Source organism: Microcaecilia unicolor, chromosome 5, assembly GCF_901765095.1.
Source record: "Microcaecilia unicolor chromosome 5, aMicUni1.1, whole genome shotgun sequence".
NCBI classification, from domain to species: Eukaryota; Metazoa; Chordata; class Amphibia; order Gymnophiona; family Siphonopidae; genus Microcaecilia; species Microcaecilia unicolor.
In genome coordinates this window covers 301928326-301946377 of record NC_044035.1, presented here as the reverse complement: position 1 = coordinate 301946377, position 18052 = coordinate 301928326, and the positions used below count along the sequence as shown (strand labels likewise).

Sequence of the window (18052 nt, the reverse complement as noted above, 5' to 3'; positions counted from 1 at the left end):
AATTAATCACAGCCTCCAAATCATGAACTCATGGGCGGACGCATTTCAATTAAAACTTAACGCAGAAAAAACATAATGCCTCATCCTCTCATCACAACACTAGCAAACCCATCACTATAAACACCCCAAAATATACCCTTCCTGTTTCAGATAGCCTGAAAATACTCTGAGTTACAATTGACCGAAATCTCACACTAGAAAGCCATGCGAAAAATACAACAAAGAAAAATGTTCCAAGCAATGTGGAAACTCAAAAGAGTAAATCCTTTCTTTCCAAGGGAAATATTTTGCAACCTGGTACAATCAATGGTGCTAAGTCACCTAGATTACTGCAATTCACTCTATGCTGGATGTAAAGAACAAATCATCAAGAAGCTCCAAACAGCCCAAAACACAGCAGCCAGACTCATATTTGGAAAAACGAAATATGAAAGTGCCAAACCCCTAAGAGAAAAATTACACTGGCTCCCACTAAAAGAACGTATTACATTCAAAATCTGCACTCTGGTTCATAAAATCATTTATGGAGAGGCCCCAGTCTACACGTTAGACCTCATAGACTTATCACCCAAGAACACTAAAAGATCAACTCGCGCATTCCTGAATCTCCACTATCCTAGCTGCAAAGGACTAAAATATAAATTAACCTATGCATCCAGTTTCCCCTACATAAGCACGCAGCTATGGAATGCATTACCACTTGCTGTGAGAAAAATCAGCAACCTAACTAACTTTCGGAGATCACTGAAGACCAGCCTGTTCAAAAAGGCATACCACAACGACACAGCCTAACTACCAGACAACGAAACTCAAGCCTAAATTAGATAAAACCCAACTCTATACTACCAAAGTTTACTCTACAATGAATGAACTTTAACACAATACCACTGTAGCTCTATTCCGAATATGAACTCTTTATACTTGACTGTTTAATCTACTATGCCAATCATGATCTCTAATGTAATACCACTTGTATCTCTTACTCCAGAAATGGCGATCGCCATGACGGAACAATGTAAGCCACATTGAGCCTGAAAATAGGTGAGAAAATGTGGGATACAAATGCAACAAATAAATAAATCTCTGGAATAAACTACCAAAAGCCCTGAAAACCATAAAAAAACCATCTCAACTTCCGAAAAAACCTAAAGACACATTTTTTTCAGAAAGGCATACCCCACAGAACTGAAATAAACACCAAACAATGAAACACAACAATTAAACTAAGAAACGGACAATTCTCAATCCCTGGCCGCATAATCCCACCCCTGCAACCTGCAGGGGACTAACCTCTCCAAATCAATCTAATTGTTCTAAGCCACATTGAGCCTACAAATAGGTTGGAAAATGTGGGATACAAATGTAACAAATAAATTCATTTATGTTTGCATTGTGACTTTCATTGATGTCAGCAGGAAGTTAAAACTTCATTTCACCTCCAAAAGTAAAGTTAAATTTCAGTGCTTTCAGAGAGATAAATCACAACAGTACAAGTTTTTAGTATAGTTTGGTGCATTGGAAGTAATTCAATATACAGCTCATTAGAATGCGTTTGCGTGTCAGTTGCAGAAAGATTAGCACAGTTGTTTATTTCCGGTGTAGCACTAAATTTTGTGCACTATTTTGGCTACATTGGAAGTAGTTCTAGCTAGCCCCCCCCCCCCCCCAAAAAAAAAAAGAAAAAAATTACATTGTTTGCATATATCTGAGGTTCTGGTTGCAGGAAGTTGATACAGGATGGATTTTTACTTTTTCTTTGTCAATTCCTGTTCTGTTAGTTTTCCCACCAGTCTGGACCAGCTTACTGTGGAGATGACAATGATTCTTCCATTGCACTCAAGATTTGTGCTAGATTGGTAGTATTATAGAATTTTTCAGTTAATATACTCTGGACCTTGGCTCAGCTGGAGCAAAGGTGGAATAGCAGAACTAGACAATGTGATCAGTAGTCAAATTATTAGAGCTATGGTTTTATTGCTCTAACATTGAAGGCCATACCCTGAGGTTCAGGGTGTATATGCATGATAAATAGAGACAGATTATGTTTATAGGTACTGTGACATCTGTCATGGACCTGGTGCCTCCCATTGTCTATGGTGGTGGTGTTATCCTAAGCTCTCTGACACTATTTCCCCTTCACGTTAATTGGTCAGGATCTCAGAATCTGATTCCAACCTGTTCCAGCAATATGCAAACTTCTTTATAATCAAGTTTCTACTCCACGGCTATGGGCATAATGTTTAAACATACACATTGTACTTTCCTCAAGCTTTACTTATATTCAGCATTTTACACACATTTTCTTTAAGAACAGTCAACTGTAATTAACTTGCTGAATAAACTGCAGTCAGTCCTGAATCTCCTGCTGTTTGATTCTTCTGCCTTGGTATTTAAGTTAAATTTTTATGCAATTGAACAAAGAATAAAGAACATACAGCAGTATTGTAAAGTGTTGTTCTCTGTTTACTTTAGTATGCTATCCCCCCATCCCTCCAACCCTCCCTCCTGAAATGTACCTCATATACATGTAGGACGAAGCTATAACAAATGTTACCTATAAACAAACAAGCAATGGAGCTTCGATGTAACTGCTGCCAATAGGTTTGAGAAGGCCTGAACTCTAAGGACCTTCCCTCATCTAGCTCCATTACTCTACTTCCGGTACCCTGACCTCCCTGCTTCTATAAAACAACGACAAAAGACACACACACAAAAAAAAAATGAAATTTGCTACGCGTCAGGATCTAGAGTGTATTTAAAACTCCACTACGGGCCTTATGGGATAACGACTGAAGGTACACTCCCCAAACCAACAAAAAGGCCTTCCTCTTTTTAGAAGATCTCCGGGCTTGTTGACTTTCAAAAAGCATTAATGTATGAAATTTATTATGCCATCTCCAATAAGATAGGGATTGTTGGCTTACCCAGACCCCCAAGATTATCTTTTTCCCAACAATGCTAGCCTTCCTGATGAGCTGTCGCCCTCCCCTCCCCTACCCAAAAGTGCAAAACCTCTCGATTGATCCAATAAGACTCTGGATGGGGAGAAAGGTATAGGCACCCCCAGCAAGTCTCCTATAAATGCCAGCACTTCTTTCCAAAATCTTTTCACTGGTGGACACCCCCAAAAAGCATGAAAAAAATCCCCCTCCATGGCGTGGCATCACCCACACATTGGGGAATCTACCTTCCCTATTGTAAACAACTGTTTCTTTGTCATGTAGGCTCAATTCAAGATCCAGAATTGACATTCTCTGAGCTCTGCATTTGTTGTGAGGCTTGATATTCTTCCCACCAGTATTTTGAGGTTGAGGCCTACCCCCGAGTCCCCTAGATCCACCCTCCATTTCCTCTCCACATCCCCATACTCTTTCCCTGGACAAATCTGCGCGAAGGCCTTATGTAGCACTGAAACTGTGGCCTGGTCTTCCCCAGCTTTAGCATAAAATTCTTGTAGTTTCCTAGTGTGCCCTTGTCCTAGAGCGGTCTGGTCCAGAGACCTCACATAATGAATTAATTGTTTGTGTGCGAATATATGTCCCACAGTTGTTTTTCTCCAAATAACTGGGCTACTGACTTTAAGCCTTCCGTCTGTCCCATTATATAGGTCAAGAATTTAATGCCTTGAGCTTCCCAAGTCTGGAACGCTCTATTTGTCATTCCTGGTTCGAATTCTACATTCCCTCTAAGTGGTAGCATATCTGACACCTCTGCTGATACCTTCCAGTGTCCCATACACTCCTTCCATACCATCCGCAATGGGCGTAGTAGCACACTATTTCTTAGGTTACTGGGGATGGAGGGTTTAGGTGCATGTAACAAATATCGTAAATGCCATGGGCTGAAATATTGTTGTTCCAGCGACAACAGGGTAAAGGTTGTTTCAAATAGCCAATCTCCCATATGTCTGAGTAAGCATGCCCTATTGTAATTTTTAATATCTGCGGCTCCCAGGCCCCTCCTCCCTCCAAGCCCCCATCAACCATCGAAAAGGAACCCTTACTTTTGTCCCTGCCTAAAAAACCTTATTTAAATGACGATGTAGGCAATGAATATTTTTATTGAACAATCTTAAGGGTAGCATTTGCATAGCGTACAGCCAGCGGGGAATTCTATCATTTAATAATTGAATTCGTCCGTGTAGGCCCAGTGGCAAATGTCGCCATCCCCACAAGGTGTCTGAAGTATGTTGGATCAATAAATCCACGTTAGTGTGGTGTAAGTTAGAAGTATGCATAGTAAGCTGTATTCCCAGGTACCTAAGGAGTGTTCTGCCCACTGGATAGGAAAAATACCCTGCCACCCCGCTCGAACTCCAGGTTGTGATGCCAGTGCTAAAGACTTATTGAGATTTCATTTAAAGCCTGAATAGTCCCCATACTCCTCAATAGTCTCGAGCAAAGCTGTCAGTGAATTTTGGGGATCCGTAATATGGACCAACAGGTCATCCACAAAAGCTGAGATCTTAAAGATCGAGTTACCTATGGGAACCCCCTTAATCTCAGGGTGTTGTCAGCCACTTAATGTCCCTAACTAGGGCATCTAATGTTAAGATAAAAAGAAGTGGAGATAAAGGACATACCTGTCTTGTGCCCCTGTATAATCGAAAGGGTTGTGAGATAACACCATTCACCACCATCATAGCCTGGGGGTTTGTATATAAAACTTTCATCGCCTCCGCAAAAAACCCTTGAATTCCATATGAGTCCAAAACTGAGAACAAAAAATCCCGAGAGACCCTGTCGAAGGCTTCTCTGCATCAAAACTAATGAGTACAGAAGGCCATCTATTTGTTTGAACCATCAATATAGCTAATATTTTGAACAGCCGTTCGGCCTCGCACAAAACCGACCTGGGCCACATCAACCAAGTGGGAGAGTATGCGGGCAAGCCGATTTGCCAATACTTTCGAGAACAGCTTTGCCTCAAAATTTAACAAGGAAATAGGGCGATATGAAGATGGATCCAATGGATTCTTACCAGGATAAAATAATACTATCATCTGGGCCATCTGGAGAGAACTGGGGAGTTGCCCCGTTTCCATCACCTCTCCAAACACAAGTTCCAATGTGGGCCCCACCTCTGTCATCATAAGCTTGTAGAATTCTGCCCTAAATCCATCAGGTCCCAGGGCCTTCCCCAATTTACATGACTGTAAAGCTACCTGGATCTTCTCCAAAGTTATAGGACCGTTAAGAATCTTCTTTTGAGAAGGGCTAACCTTCGGTACGTCTAAATTATTTAAATACATTGATCCTGGCAATGGTGTGGCCCCCGAATCTCCATATAACACTTCATAATATTGTCTGAACACTGTATTGATATTCTCATCCAATTGAACAGAGGCGTTCTTAAGTTGAATTATCTTCTAGGGACTTGACTTGACTCATACTAAATGGGACAATAACTTACCACTCTTATTACCATGTAAAATAATTGGTATTTATAATAGTTGATGGATTTAACTGTTCTCTGATGGAGGAGTTCTTTTAGCTCTCTGCCTATGTAGCCAATAAGGCTTCCTTATGTTGAACACTGTGTGTCTTCCCAAATAGCCTTCTATCCCGTTTAATAACTTGCTGTAATCGCAGAATTTGACTATCTCTCATCTTTCGTTTATGGTTAACATATGAGATAGTTTCTCCCCTTATGACCGCCTTGGTCACTTCTCAGTATAATATTGGTTTGTTCATGTAATCTTGATTAAAGGTTTGATACTGTTTCCATTTGTTGCATATAAATGAGCGATAATTTTGATCTGTGTACAGTTCTGAAGGAAACTCCCCCTCCCCTCCAATCTGCATCTGGAGCCACACCATTGTATGATCAGACACCGCATATGGGCCTATTTCAGCCTTAGATATTTTAGTTAACAATGCTCTTGAGGTTAACAGATAGTCAATTCTAGACTGTGTGGAGTGTGCCCGGGACAAGTGGGTATAATTTCTCTCTCCGGGGTGCAGAACCCTCCAGACATCCAAAGTATCCAACACTTTGCATAACATGGGTAGCCCAATGGAAACATCCATACGCGCCGATGGTGGTGGATTAGATCTATTCATCTGCGGATCGAACACTATATTGAAGTCCTCCCCACCCCCACCCCCACCCCAATATCAAGTTATCTCTCTGTAGAGGCAATAAAAGCCCTATCAGTTCCCTGAAAACTTCATGAGCATATACATTTGGAGCATAAAAATTGCATAGTAAAAGTTGCTGTCCTGCCAAGGTAAGCAATGCCACTACATATCGGCCTCTCTGGCCCTGTATGACCTTATGTATCTGTATGTCCAAACCCTTTCTAAACAGAATAAATACCCCTGCTTTCCTATTCTCAACTGGGGATTCCACTACTTCCCCTACCCACCATCTCTGAAATGTTTTGTGCTTTGCTGAGGATAAATGAGTTTCCTGGAGCATCGCCATGTCAGCTCACTGTCTATTTAATGCTTGTAAAATATTTTGTCATTTAATTGGCGAGGTTACTCCTCCCACATTCCAAGATATGACCTTTAAGGAAGTCATCCCACTCTCCTGGATTGCATTGCTATTAAGGACCATTTGTATATTTATTTATTTATTTATTTGTAGCATTTGTATCCCACATTTTCCCACCAATTTGCAGGCTCAATGTGGCTTACATTTGCCGTAATGGCGGTTGCCATTTCCGGGTAACAGAATTACAATGGTATTGCGTTAAGGTGCATACATACATGGTAACATACATGGAACATGGTATATATGGAACAGATTATGGTATATAGATATGTGCATACATACATGTTAAAGGGAAATACATTATGGTATTGCATGAGGTTCCTGGGTAGTAAATTGGGTTGTAACATACATTAGGTCATCGACTTTAGAGAGACCCTATTCAACATAAGGTTAAAGTGGTAGTACTTGATCATTGTTAGCAGAGAGGTTAAGCAGTCATGCGATAAAAGTTCAGTTTTGTATAGATCGCGTATAATGTTATTATTTGGTATTTAGGATTGATGTTTATGGTATGCCTTCTTGAAAAGATCTGTTTTCAGTAGCCTTCGGAAGGTGGTTAGGTCTTGCGTTGGTTTTATGGTCTTCGGTAGTGCGTTCCATAGCTGCGTGCAGATGTATGAGAAACTGGTCGCGTATATGGATTTATATTTTAGCCCTTTACAGTTAAGATAGTGGAGATTGAGGAATGTGCGTGATGATCTTGTTGCGTTCCTAATAGGCAAGTCTATAAGGTCTGACATGTAGGTCGAGGTACCCGTAAATGATTTTGTGTACCAGGGTGCAAACTTTGAATGCAATTCGTTCTTTTAGTGGGAGCCAGTGTAGTTTTTCTCTTAGGGGTTTGGCACTTTCATATTTCACTTTTCCAAATATGAGTCTGGCTGCTGTGTTTTGAGCGGTTTGAAGCTTCTTAATGATTTGTTCTTTGCATCCGGCGTAAATGACATTGCAGTAGTCTAGATGACTTAGTACCATTGATTGAATTAGGCTGCAGAATACTTCCCTTGGGAAGAAAGGTTTGATTCTTTTAAGTTTCCACATTGAGTAGAACATTTTCTTTGCTGTATTTTTCGCATGGTCTTCGAGTGTGAGATTTCAGTCAATTGTGACTCCCAGAATTTTCAGGCTGTCTGAGACCAGAAGTGTGTAGTTTGGGGTGTTGATGGTATTGGGTTTGCTTGTGTTGTATTGTGAGGACAGGATGAGACATTGAGTTTTCTCTGCGTTTAGCTTTAGTTGGAATGCGTCCGCCCAGAAGTTCATTATTTGGAGGCTGTGTGTGATTTCGGTTATGTCTTGTATGAATGGGATGTATATCGTGACATCGTCAGCATAGATGTACGGGTTAAGTCCTTGGTTGGATAGCGATTTGGCTAGAGGTGTCATCAAGTTAAAAAGGGTTGGTGAGAGCGGTGATCCTTGTGGTACTCCGCATTCAGGTTTCCATGGTGTTGACATTTTTGATTTTGAGATCACTTGATAGGATCTTGCTGTTAGGAAGCCTTTGAACCATTTTAGTACATTTCCTCCAATCCCGAAGTAGTCTATGATGTTCGGGAGTATTTGGTGACTGACCATGTCGAACGCGCTGGACATGTCAAATTGTAGGAGTAGTACATTGTTTCCAGTTGCAATTAGTTGTTTAAATTTGATTATGAGAGTGGTTATCACTGTTTCAGTACTATGGTAGGATCAAAATCCTGATTGTGATTCGTGTAATATTGTAAATTTGTTTTAGTAATTGGTGAGTTGTTTGGTTACCATACTTTCCATTAGTTTTACTATCAGGGGGATGGATGCTACTGGTTGGTAGTTGGTTGTGTCATTTAATTTTTTCTTTAAGTCTTTGGGTATGGGTGTAAGTAATATATTTCCTTTGTCCTTGGGGAAGAGTCCGTGTTGTAGCATGTAGTTCAGGTGTGACGTGAGGTCTGTTATGAAGCGTTTGGGGGCTACTCTTATTAGGCTGCTGGGACAAATATCCAGTTTGGAGTGGGTTTTGGAGAATTTGTTGAGTGCTTGAGTGATGGTTTCTTTGGTTAGCAGATCGAAGTCATTCCAAGTTCGGTCTGCTGGGTATTCACCAGGAGTAGGGTCCAGGCAATCCATACATTTTTCGCGATCAGTGGTATTCAGTGGTAATGTGGATCGAAGTTTTATAATTTTCTCATTGAAGTAGTTGGCAAGTTGGTCTGCCAATGGGGTGTCTGTGCTGGTTGTGGTAACTGGTATGGTGTCTATTAGTTTATTCACAAGTTGGTAGAGTTTATGTGCGTCTTTGTAGTCTGGTCCTATTTTGGTTTTGTAGTATGTTCTTTTGGTTTGTCTTATTGTATATTTGTATTTTCTTTGCATTTGTTTCCAGTCTTTGAGTGAATGTTCATTTTTTGTTTTTTGCCATTCGCGTTCGAGTCTCCTGACTTGTGTTTTTAATTTTTTCAGTTCTTCGTTGAACCAAGGTATTGATCTGTGTCTTTGTGTGGTTCTTGTTTGTAGTGGTGCAGTTTCATCTAGTATGTTCTTGCATCTAAAATAGAAGGGAGGCTGTCCCCCCAGCCACCAGCCCCCTCCCAGGATCTTGTTACCCCTCTCTCCCCAACGCAGAGACTGAAGAGCCAAATCAATATATTCTGAGAAATAAATAAAATTATACCATACTAAAAACAAAAACAAACTAATATTAAACAATAATCCATTCATCTCCCCCACATTCACTTGCATCCCTCCCACCCTCCTCCCCTCCCCATATCTCCCCAATAGAACTCTTGTTCCCAATTTACAAAGGCCTGCCCAGGCCTCAGCCACTGTGAGGAGTACTCCCCCCATACCTCCCCCAAGACAACCCTTGCCAGAACCTTAACAATATAACCCCCGCCTTCTCCATAATGCCCATCACATCTACTGAATTACTATCAGGTATTCTGTAAGCACAAGTTTGCAAAGTTATTCTCCTAAATGCTTATCAAATGAAACTTAACCCCCTATTAAGGTCTCACGTAGTGTCAGCAATCAGTGGTCCAAAAATGTGAGCTCGCAGGACTATCATCGCATTTTCGATGATTCCTGTGTGTCACCACTTGTTGGTTTACATCCTCTATTCTCATTCCACCACAGAGCCGACATGTTCTTAAATTCTTGCATAATGTCTGCCTCCAAATTATGTTCCAGACCCTTCTCCTAAATTCAACGTGTTCCTTGCATATTGCAAATCCTCCTCAGCGTCCTGAAAAAAATGAGGCTTCTCTCCATTTGTAATCCTTAATCGCACTGGATACAGCAGTGCGAAGGGCACCTTTTTCTTGTGCAACAGGGCACAGACATTTTGAAAAGCCTTACGTTTGGTTGCAACCGAAGCTGAGAAGTCCTGGAAGCATAGAATTTTGTTGATATCGTATTGTAAGTCCATCGCTGTTCTTGTAGCTCTCAATATTTCATGTTTATGAGCATAATTCAATAGTTTGCAGATCACGTGCGACCTGGTCTTGGAAGGTTTCAATATTCCCAAGCGGTGGGCTCTCTCCACTCTCAGGGGGCCCGCCTGCTGCGATAACTTTAGAACCTTCAGGAACCAGTCTTCCAAGAACTGCCTCAGATCTTCTTCTCTGATGGACTCAGGGAGGCCCACAAATCTCAGGTTGTTCCTTCTCGAGCGATTTTCAAGATCTTCGATTTTATCTTCAAGCTTTGCTATCACCACTCTAAGCTTGCTCTGCCCCATTTCCTGTTGTTGAAGTTTGTCTTCCACTGTAGATAAGCGCTGTTGGTAAGCTTGTAAATCCGTATGCATAGTTTCCACCCGAGTGCCCATCAGGCCTATTTTGTCTGCTATCTTTTGCAATTTTTTGCCCATGGAGTCTTCCAGGATAACCCTCAGCTCAGCCGCCACCTCTGCGGCCCACACTGAGCTCACCAAGGGGTCCGCCTGTTTGTTAAGTCTCCGCCATTTTGTCTCCAGCTTGACCACGGTCAGACACTTTCCTTGGCGTTTTGCTAGACATCCTGGGGGTACGTAACTTGGAATAACAACTCAGAGACTTCCCGCTGTCCAATTGTGCTGGAGAAAGACAATAAACGGGCCTCATGGGGGGGGGGGGGGGGGGGGGAACTTAACCCGTATAGGCAGGAGCACTCCTCACACACATCCGCTCTTCAGCTCGGCATCACATGACCTCACTTTCCTCAAGCTTTATACAGTCCTTTTTCCCTGGTAGCTTTTACTCTCCATGCCAGAGGCCCTGGTATGCTCTGGGCTGAATTCCAGACCAGGCTTTTCAGTTCCTACTTTTAATCCCAGCACTGGATCAACTTGTAGTCAACAGTGTAGAAGCCTTTGTACTATGGACCCAGCCCATGGTATGTTACAAGGAGGTTTAATGAAGACGAGACGGCATAATGTCAAAATATTGAAGCTGCCTCCCCCCTCCTTCTCCCTCGTGCAGCCACCATATTGGTGACACCCAAATAATAGCAATCACTATTGAAATCAATAGCAAACTTGTGAGGTTTATATTGTTAAACCTCCAAGTTTTTGCCTTCTCTCTTGTTATGGTACTAGGGTGGGGGTTGTAAGGGGAGTTTTTGAGGGGTCTGTGAAGGATTATATTCAAAATGTATTTGTCAGTGCTCCAGAGCTTGCTTTGTTATTTGCAATGCAGTATTGTGGATTTCAGTGCTGCGCTATATGCCTCTATTTTTGCTTATGTTGACAGTAAAGATTTCTACATAAAAACAATAGCAAATGCTTATGACTGCCTATGTGTGGTTCATTTGTAAAAAGTCTAAAACTGTTCTAGTTGGTTGCTTGTGTCTCCCATGGCGTTTGATATTGTTTTTTTTATAGAGAAATATCTGTATTGCCATCTTAAACAAAAATAAAGGCATATAGCGCAGCGCTGAAATCCACAATACAGCACAAATCCACAATAGCATTGCTATTGTTTGGGTGTCACCAATATGGCAGCAAGCTCTGCCTACTTGCTTCAGCCCCCACAATAGGACAGATAGGTTTATGCTGTCTCCTGTTATCAACCCTCCTTGGTATGTCACTCCTGACCAAGCTTCCAGGTATCTGCTGTTTCAACATGATTCAGACTTGTTCCTCCCTCAGCCCTGATCAACCTTTTAAACTCAAGCTGCCTATTTTTAAACTATTTGATCCCTCTCCTGTGGCTAGCAGGAGTTTATTCATTCTTTCAAGTATTTATATACTTCTTAGACCTAAGTGGTTTACAGTTTCCTTGAAGCACCCTGCTTCCCCCCCAGAGGTGAAAACTATCTGGCCTGGGGTATTCCTCTCCCCTCCCAGCCCCTTCTTCCTGGAGAAACTTCCCCTGCTGTCCTTTTCTGTTGCTTCAGGCTGCTTGCCCCTCTCTGTTTCTCTTTCTCCTCTGTGTGTTCTCTCTTGAGTTTCCTTCTCCCTGTGAATGCCTCCTTACCTCAAAACATTTCTTTTAAATTCCTCCTGAACAGTTAATCAGCTAATTACTTCAGGTGTAAGTTGTTGCCAGGAAACCAGAGCAGTACTAATTAAATTAGCTTGCATGATCATTAGTCTTTCCCCAGATTTCCCTCAAGCCTGGCTGTGCTGATCTCTCAGCTCACTGCATTATGGAACTTATAGTTCCACTGCTTAAAGAAAAACCTCCCTTTTTCAGCATCCTTTATAATGAAATGGGAAATTAGTGCTATAGGTTTGGGCTGGCCTCCCCTACCATGACAAAAGCATGGAGGTAGCTTGTGAAAATGTATATAGAGAGATAAAAAGTAGTTAAACTCTGGCGTTTTCTCTTTTTTTTTTTTTTTTTTTGTAGATTTAGCTTGTTCCATGTATGCAGTTATGTAGCTACAGCATCTAATTTCATTTGATATAGAAAACCCTGCCCATGATCTGAACTTTCTAAAATGAAAAATTGGCTGTACTACTTATAAAGATTAATTTTATTGAAGTCTGTGAGTAGGAATTCATTCACGTTTACATTAGAGGGATTAATTGATCATGATTTGCTATGAGTATTCTATAAAGTAATACTAGGTCCAGGTGAATTTTAGAATTTCATATGAGAATTTGGAAGTATCCTATCAACTTTAGAAAGCAAAATGAGACCTATAAATTTTTAAAGAAAAGATTGTTTTCGGATCTCTTTCTGTACCTTAATTTGTTTTGCACTTCATATATATTTGGAAGGAAAAGCCACAAGTGTAAACTTGAATGCTCTTCAAGGTTATGTTATGTAAAGGTAGCATGCAAGATCATTTGTGTCTTAATTATTTTTCTTATTTGATGTAATAGTGGTCCCAGAACATATTTAAACATCTGGGTATTTATTTCTAGGTCAGTGCTGACATTGCAACTCTACAGATTCCTTCAGGGATAAATCCAGTGCTAACTTGTGCTCAGTCCCAAAGGCCACTCGATGCAGAGAATCCAGTTCCAGTTATTAACCTGAAAGACGGAACACGACTTGCAGGGGATGATGCACCAAAAAGAAAAGATTTAGAAAAATGGCTTATGGAACACCCGGGTTATGTAGAAGACTTGGGTGCATTTATCCCTGTGAGTATCAAAATGTATAGTTATATATAGATAGATATAGACAACTACATATTTTAAATTATATATCTATTTTATTAGCTCTTTGCATTCTACTTTGAAACCTGGTCACTGAAGTAAATAGTAGGTTTTTTTTTACTGTGCACATGAAGGCATAATGTTTTCAGCAATATGTTGCTTTCATAAGGGAAGTGTGTCTTTGTGAATTTGGTAAATTGTTGTGCCTCTGTTTTTTGGTTACAATAGTTTTTTCTCTTTTAAAGTTTTTCTGTAGGATTTATTTTCTATTGTGTCTTGTTTCAGAGGATTGAGGGAAACCAGTGATAAAAGTAATTAAGGGAAGGCGATCTCTGTAGGTGTCCCTAGCAGTTGAAGTTTCGGTTTTCTTTAAATTTGCTATTTTATTCACAGACAATTCCCTTAGTTACCATCTTGAACAAAAAATGTTTAGTTTTTGGTTTCATTTGTTAATTTTGCTCTCCAGTTTTTCAGATTTTTTTTTTTTTTGCTCAATGCAGTGACATCTAGGGGTTAATTCTGTAAAGAGGGCACCAACATTTAGGTGTCAATGCACTGGAATACCAGCTTATACACGTGTGTTTGTGCACATAGGTGTTTAAAAGCCAATACTCTGCTACGCACTGTTCTATAAAATGGCATCTAAATGTAATGGTGCATAGTTTGACGATTGGCATACACATGGATAGAGTGTGGGCAGAGTGCATAACACAGCACAACAAAAAAAAAATTTTTGTGTGCTGCTGGGCAAAAACTATTTGTCCTATACTAAATTCAGTGTGTGTATTCCAAATCCGAAGTCAGAATTGTAACACATCAGGAAATTTTGTTATGCATAAGTTTGCCCAAATGAATTAAACACTTGGAAAGCGTTGAATAATTTTTTACAGAACGAGTTTTACTCCAACAATTACCTGATCTACATCAAAGTTTTCTTAGTAAACAGTATATGAAAATGTAATGGAATAACAACATTTCAAAAAAAGTCTCGTATTCCAATTTAAAAGTCTTAGTTCAGCAAGGCCCAGTACTGTTAAAAGTGCTTCAGGCATCTACTTTTGCGTTTGTGACCGGTCATATTTTCCCGTTGCAAAAACCAGCAATAGTCCCCCATCATGTTGGGATTCTAGTAGCCTTGATATCTGTTCTCCATTGTAGAAATGTCTTTATGGAACCTCTCTCCATGTTCATCACGTGTCCCAAATTGGGTGGGAAAAAGTCAAGATGGGAATGTAATAAAAATGCATTTTCAATGACATTCGGCAGCCAAGTTGTTCATATGCTTTAAGCAAGTTGTCTACTAGTTCAGCATAGTTTTCAGCTCGTCTGTTCCCAAGGAAGTTTTGCACTACTAGCACAAATGCATCCCAAGCATTAATATTATAAGTGAATAGGCTTTGCATGTATAACTTAAAATCTAGACGTGTCAGGCAAATTCGGAGTTCATATTTGGAATCGGCGGGTTCAATTTAGTATAAATCTCATGTTTTTCTCTCAGTAGCAAAATCATTGTTGCGTAAATTCTAGAATACTATAAGCTTAGCACATCACAAAATATGGTGCCATAGCACATTCTTGTAAAACAAAACACCCTGAATGATCCAACAATTTACATCATTTAACACCACAATTATTACCCCTGTCATTGTACATCCTCTTTTCCCATTTGGTAGGCCTACCAACTTGTCCCATCCTTTAATTCCATCCCACAAACTCCCCTCCAACACAATTATCCTATTATTTAACTCATATTGTTCCTCACCCAGCTTCTCTCAAAGCTTTGAAGACATCCTCAACATATTGTCAGCCTGCTAAGTAGTAATTCTCCAACCTAACTAATAACCAGGCAGGCTAGGTGGAGTTTGCCCAGTCAGTTTCACAATGAGTAGTCACTATACATATTTTCATTAGCTCCCACTGCTTCTTATTTTCTAGTGGTTTAAAGTGAAACAAAAAGACTTTGGGATCCCTTGGGAATTACACTTGTATTACAGATTCTGTCCACACAATAAGCTTTTATCACCTGGCAAGACCACCATAAATGGATAAAAGACCCACATTCCCCATATATCAAATAACATTTGTCTGACATACTGCCTCTTATGCAGTTTGTCAGGGCAGTTTCTCTTTGTGCATATTATGACAGCAATGAACTTCTCTTCTAAGCCAGGGTATGTGGCATATGATCTCAGTCTCTCAAATTTATTGCTAGTACTCACTGTAGTACTTGCATAGTTCCGAAAAGAAGTTCCTTCTGAAGTTCATAAGATATAGCATCTATAGACAAGCTATCCAAATGAGCTTGAAAATTCCTTTTAATTGAGCCTGTGGCATCCAAATCAGTGGGAAATATTTCTGTATCTTTCTGCCACATATTTTTGGTCTTTGACTGAATTTCTTGGTACTTGAAGATTTTCTCTTTCTCCACAGGATTCACAGAGTAATTGGTAGGACTGACACCTCTATGATCAGTACTGTTCTAATGGTTTTCTCTTTTACCATTATGTCCTGTCTCTTTGTATGCAACTTTATCGAGCAGAACCTGGATACCCAAGGTGATCATAACCTGTTTGTTCTCCAGATAGACATGGGCCAAGATGGCGTCTGAGGCAGACATGTCTGCCTGAGCTCCTGCTGCTCCGGAGGTCTTGCCTGTCTCTTGGGAGTTTTCCCCCTGGTGTATGGTGAAACAGAAGGCTAAAACCTGGGGAAATCCCCCCTAGCCCCAGAAGAGGTCTTACCTCAAAGCAGGCAATGCTAGAACATTTTGGTGTTCGGGCACAGGAGGTGACTCTGCCCACTTCAGTTGGGTCTGGTGTATCAAGTCATAGCATTGACGGAGCATCATTGAGCCCTCTCTTACAGGCTGCCCCTCCCAGACCCAGAAGCAGCTTGACGGAGATGCTGAGGCCATTGGAGGTACCTGGGTCTTCGGCAGTGAAAGGGAATCCACTGACCATCTCTTCTCCTGTTTTGTCAGCTATGGATGCAGGGAAGACTGGAATTTTACCAGCATCCCTGCCTGAGGTGATAGCTTCTTCCTCTTCTCTGGGAAAGTTTGAAAGCCGACAGTGGTGATACTGGAGTCCTTGTGGGATCCTATCCAGGGAGTGCAGTCTGCCCTTCTCCCTTTATTGAATTCTTTTGGAACAGAAGTTTTGTCCGTAAAAGGGGCAGCAAGGGGCTAGAAATGGGTCACTGTAACAGATTCAAAAGCTTTTCTTCTGCAACTCTTAAAGAAATATTCAATGGACTGTGTAGTCGGGACGAACAACCTTTCTCAATTTTCCTAAATCTCCTTTGATTCCTGTAGTTGATATGTTGAGAAAATATTTCCAAGAGGTATTGAGGGAGGGGGGTACCAGCTGAGGTCTTTCCGCCCATAGTAAGGGCCCAATATCTCTCTGGTATTATGAGGAGTCCTAATGGTAAGTCTCAACCTGACTTAAATCTCACAGAGTTTTTTGGAAAACTCGTTGGAAGTAATTACTGAACAAACTACGTATCTGGTAACTTTTGCCCTGGAACCTGACAGGAATAGTATTTTCCATTTATATTTTTTGTCATATGAAAGCAACGTTCTTGGGTTCTATAGTGGAAGTGTAGAACCTAGAGACACTTGGAAAAGAAGACTTGAATTTTTAGCTTTGAGGCCTAGAGTTCTAGCTTTGGGGGCTTTATTTGTAGATGTTTGGTGTCTCTAGAAGCTGTTAATTATGTTTTCTTTGATCAAAAAAAACTGCAAGAATTTGTGTCTACCAAGGAAGGAGCTGGAGCCTCAACCTTTGGATTGTCCTGTTTGATTGGAATGCTGAGTGACTGACTGCAAGTGTTATCCTTCATGTTTGTCTAATATTTCTTGTTTAATTTTATTTCCTAATATAGTGATCTAAGTTTTGGGTTTAATTTCTTGTTCCACTTTTAATAGTGTGTTTAATGTTTTTTCTCGACATGGTATAATACTATTATTTCAATTATCAATCATAAGTTTATTCCTTGAATGTAAGTATATAATCACAAATAAACAAATGATCCCAGTTCTTTTCTGTTACAGCGATGTTGTAATGTTTACAGTTTACAGTGGATGAGATGTGCCAACTTATTGTGCCTTTCTGTATAGAAATTTTCTGCCATCACAACATTGCAACCAGCTACAATATGAGTAACTGTTTCCAGTCATTTCTTACAGAGTAGAGTCTACAGATGTCTACCGATGTCTGTTGTACCAGTTTTTTGTGCTTCCTGTGAACAATTGCATCTGCAATCTGCTGTGCTAGGCTGTAACTATCAATTACTCATACTTTGGTTTCAATTCCCCTTGCCTCAACCATCCATATGTCCAAATTTGATCAATGAATTGTTTCTGGAGTAAAACTTTGTATTTCCCACTGTACTTTAAATTTGGCACTTGTTTTTACTCATTTGCTGATCTAAATCTTAGAAAACATTTTCTCTTTTTTTTTTTTTTTTTTAATTCTATTGCTTCCTTCCCTGTATAATACCGATGGATTCTCACTCAGTCCTTCTACTTGTTGGAATGCTTGTCCAAATTTTTAAAAAATTTAATGATGGAGGATTCCATCTCATCGTAGACCTAAGGCCCTGAATATGTATCTAATCAGACAAATTCAGGATGGTTTCCCAGGAATCTCTATTTCCACTTCTCCAAAAAAGAGGACTGGCTATGTTTTCTGGACTTGAAGGATTTTTATACCCAGATTCAGATACATCCAAGAAACAGGAAGTATCTAAGATTTGTCTTAGTGAATCACCACTTCAAGTATTGCATAATACCCTTTGCTTTCGCATCAACTCTGCTTATTTCCAAAATGCCTTGCAGTTTATGCAAACTGGGAGTGCACATTTTTCTCTATCAGAACAATTGGCTAGTAAGAAACGCAACTAGAGAGGGCAATGGCCGGTAGAGGGGGGATCTCTAGGCTGTATAAGGCACTTTTATTACAAACACAGCCAATTTTATATTAT

The 18052-nt window shown here is 40.3% G+C and overlaps 1 protein-coding gene across 5 annotated transcripts in view; it reads left to right on the top strand.

Moving 5' to 3' along the window:
* The window catches only part of LOC115470793 (chromodomain-helicase-DNA-binding protein 9-like), a 624303-nt gene that overhangs the window by 588073 nt on the left and 18178 nt on the right, over positions 1-18052 (top strand). For all 5 annotated transcript variants that reach the window (XM_030204322.1, XM_030204321.1, XM_030204320.1 and 2 more), the window contains one exon: positions 12830-13051. In XM_030204322.1, the coding sequence (XP_030060182.1) occupies positions 12830-13051 (222 nt within the window). The remainder of the gene's footprint in view (positions 1-12829; positions 13052-18052) is intronic.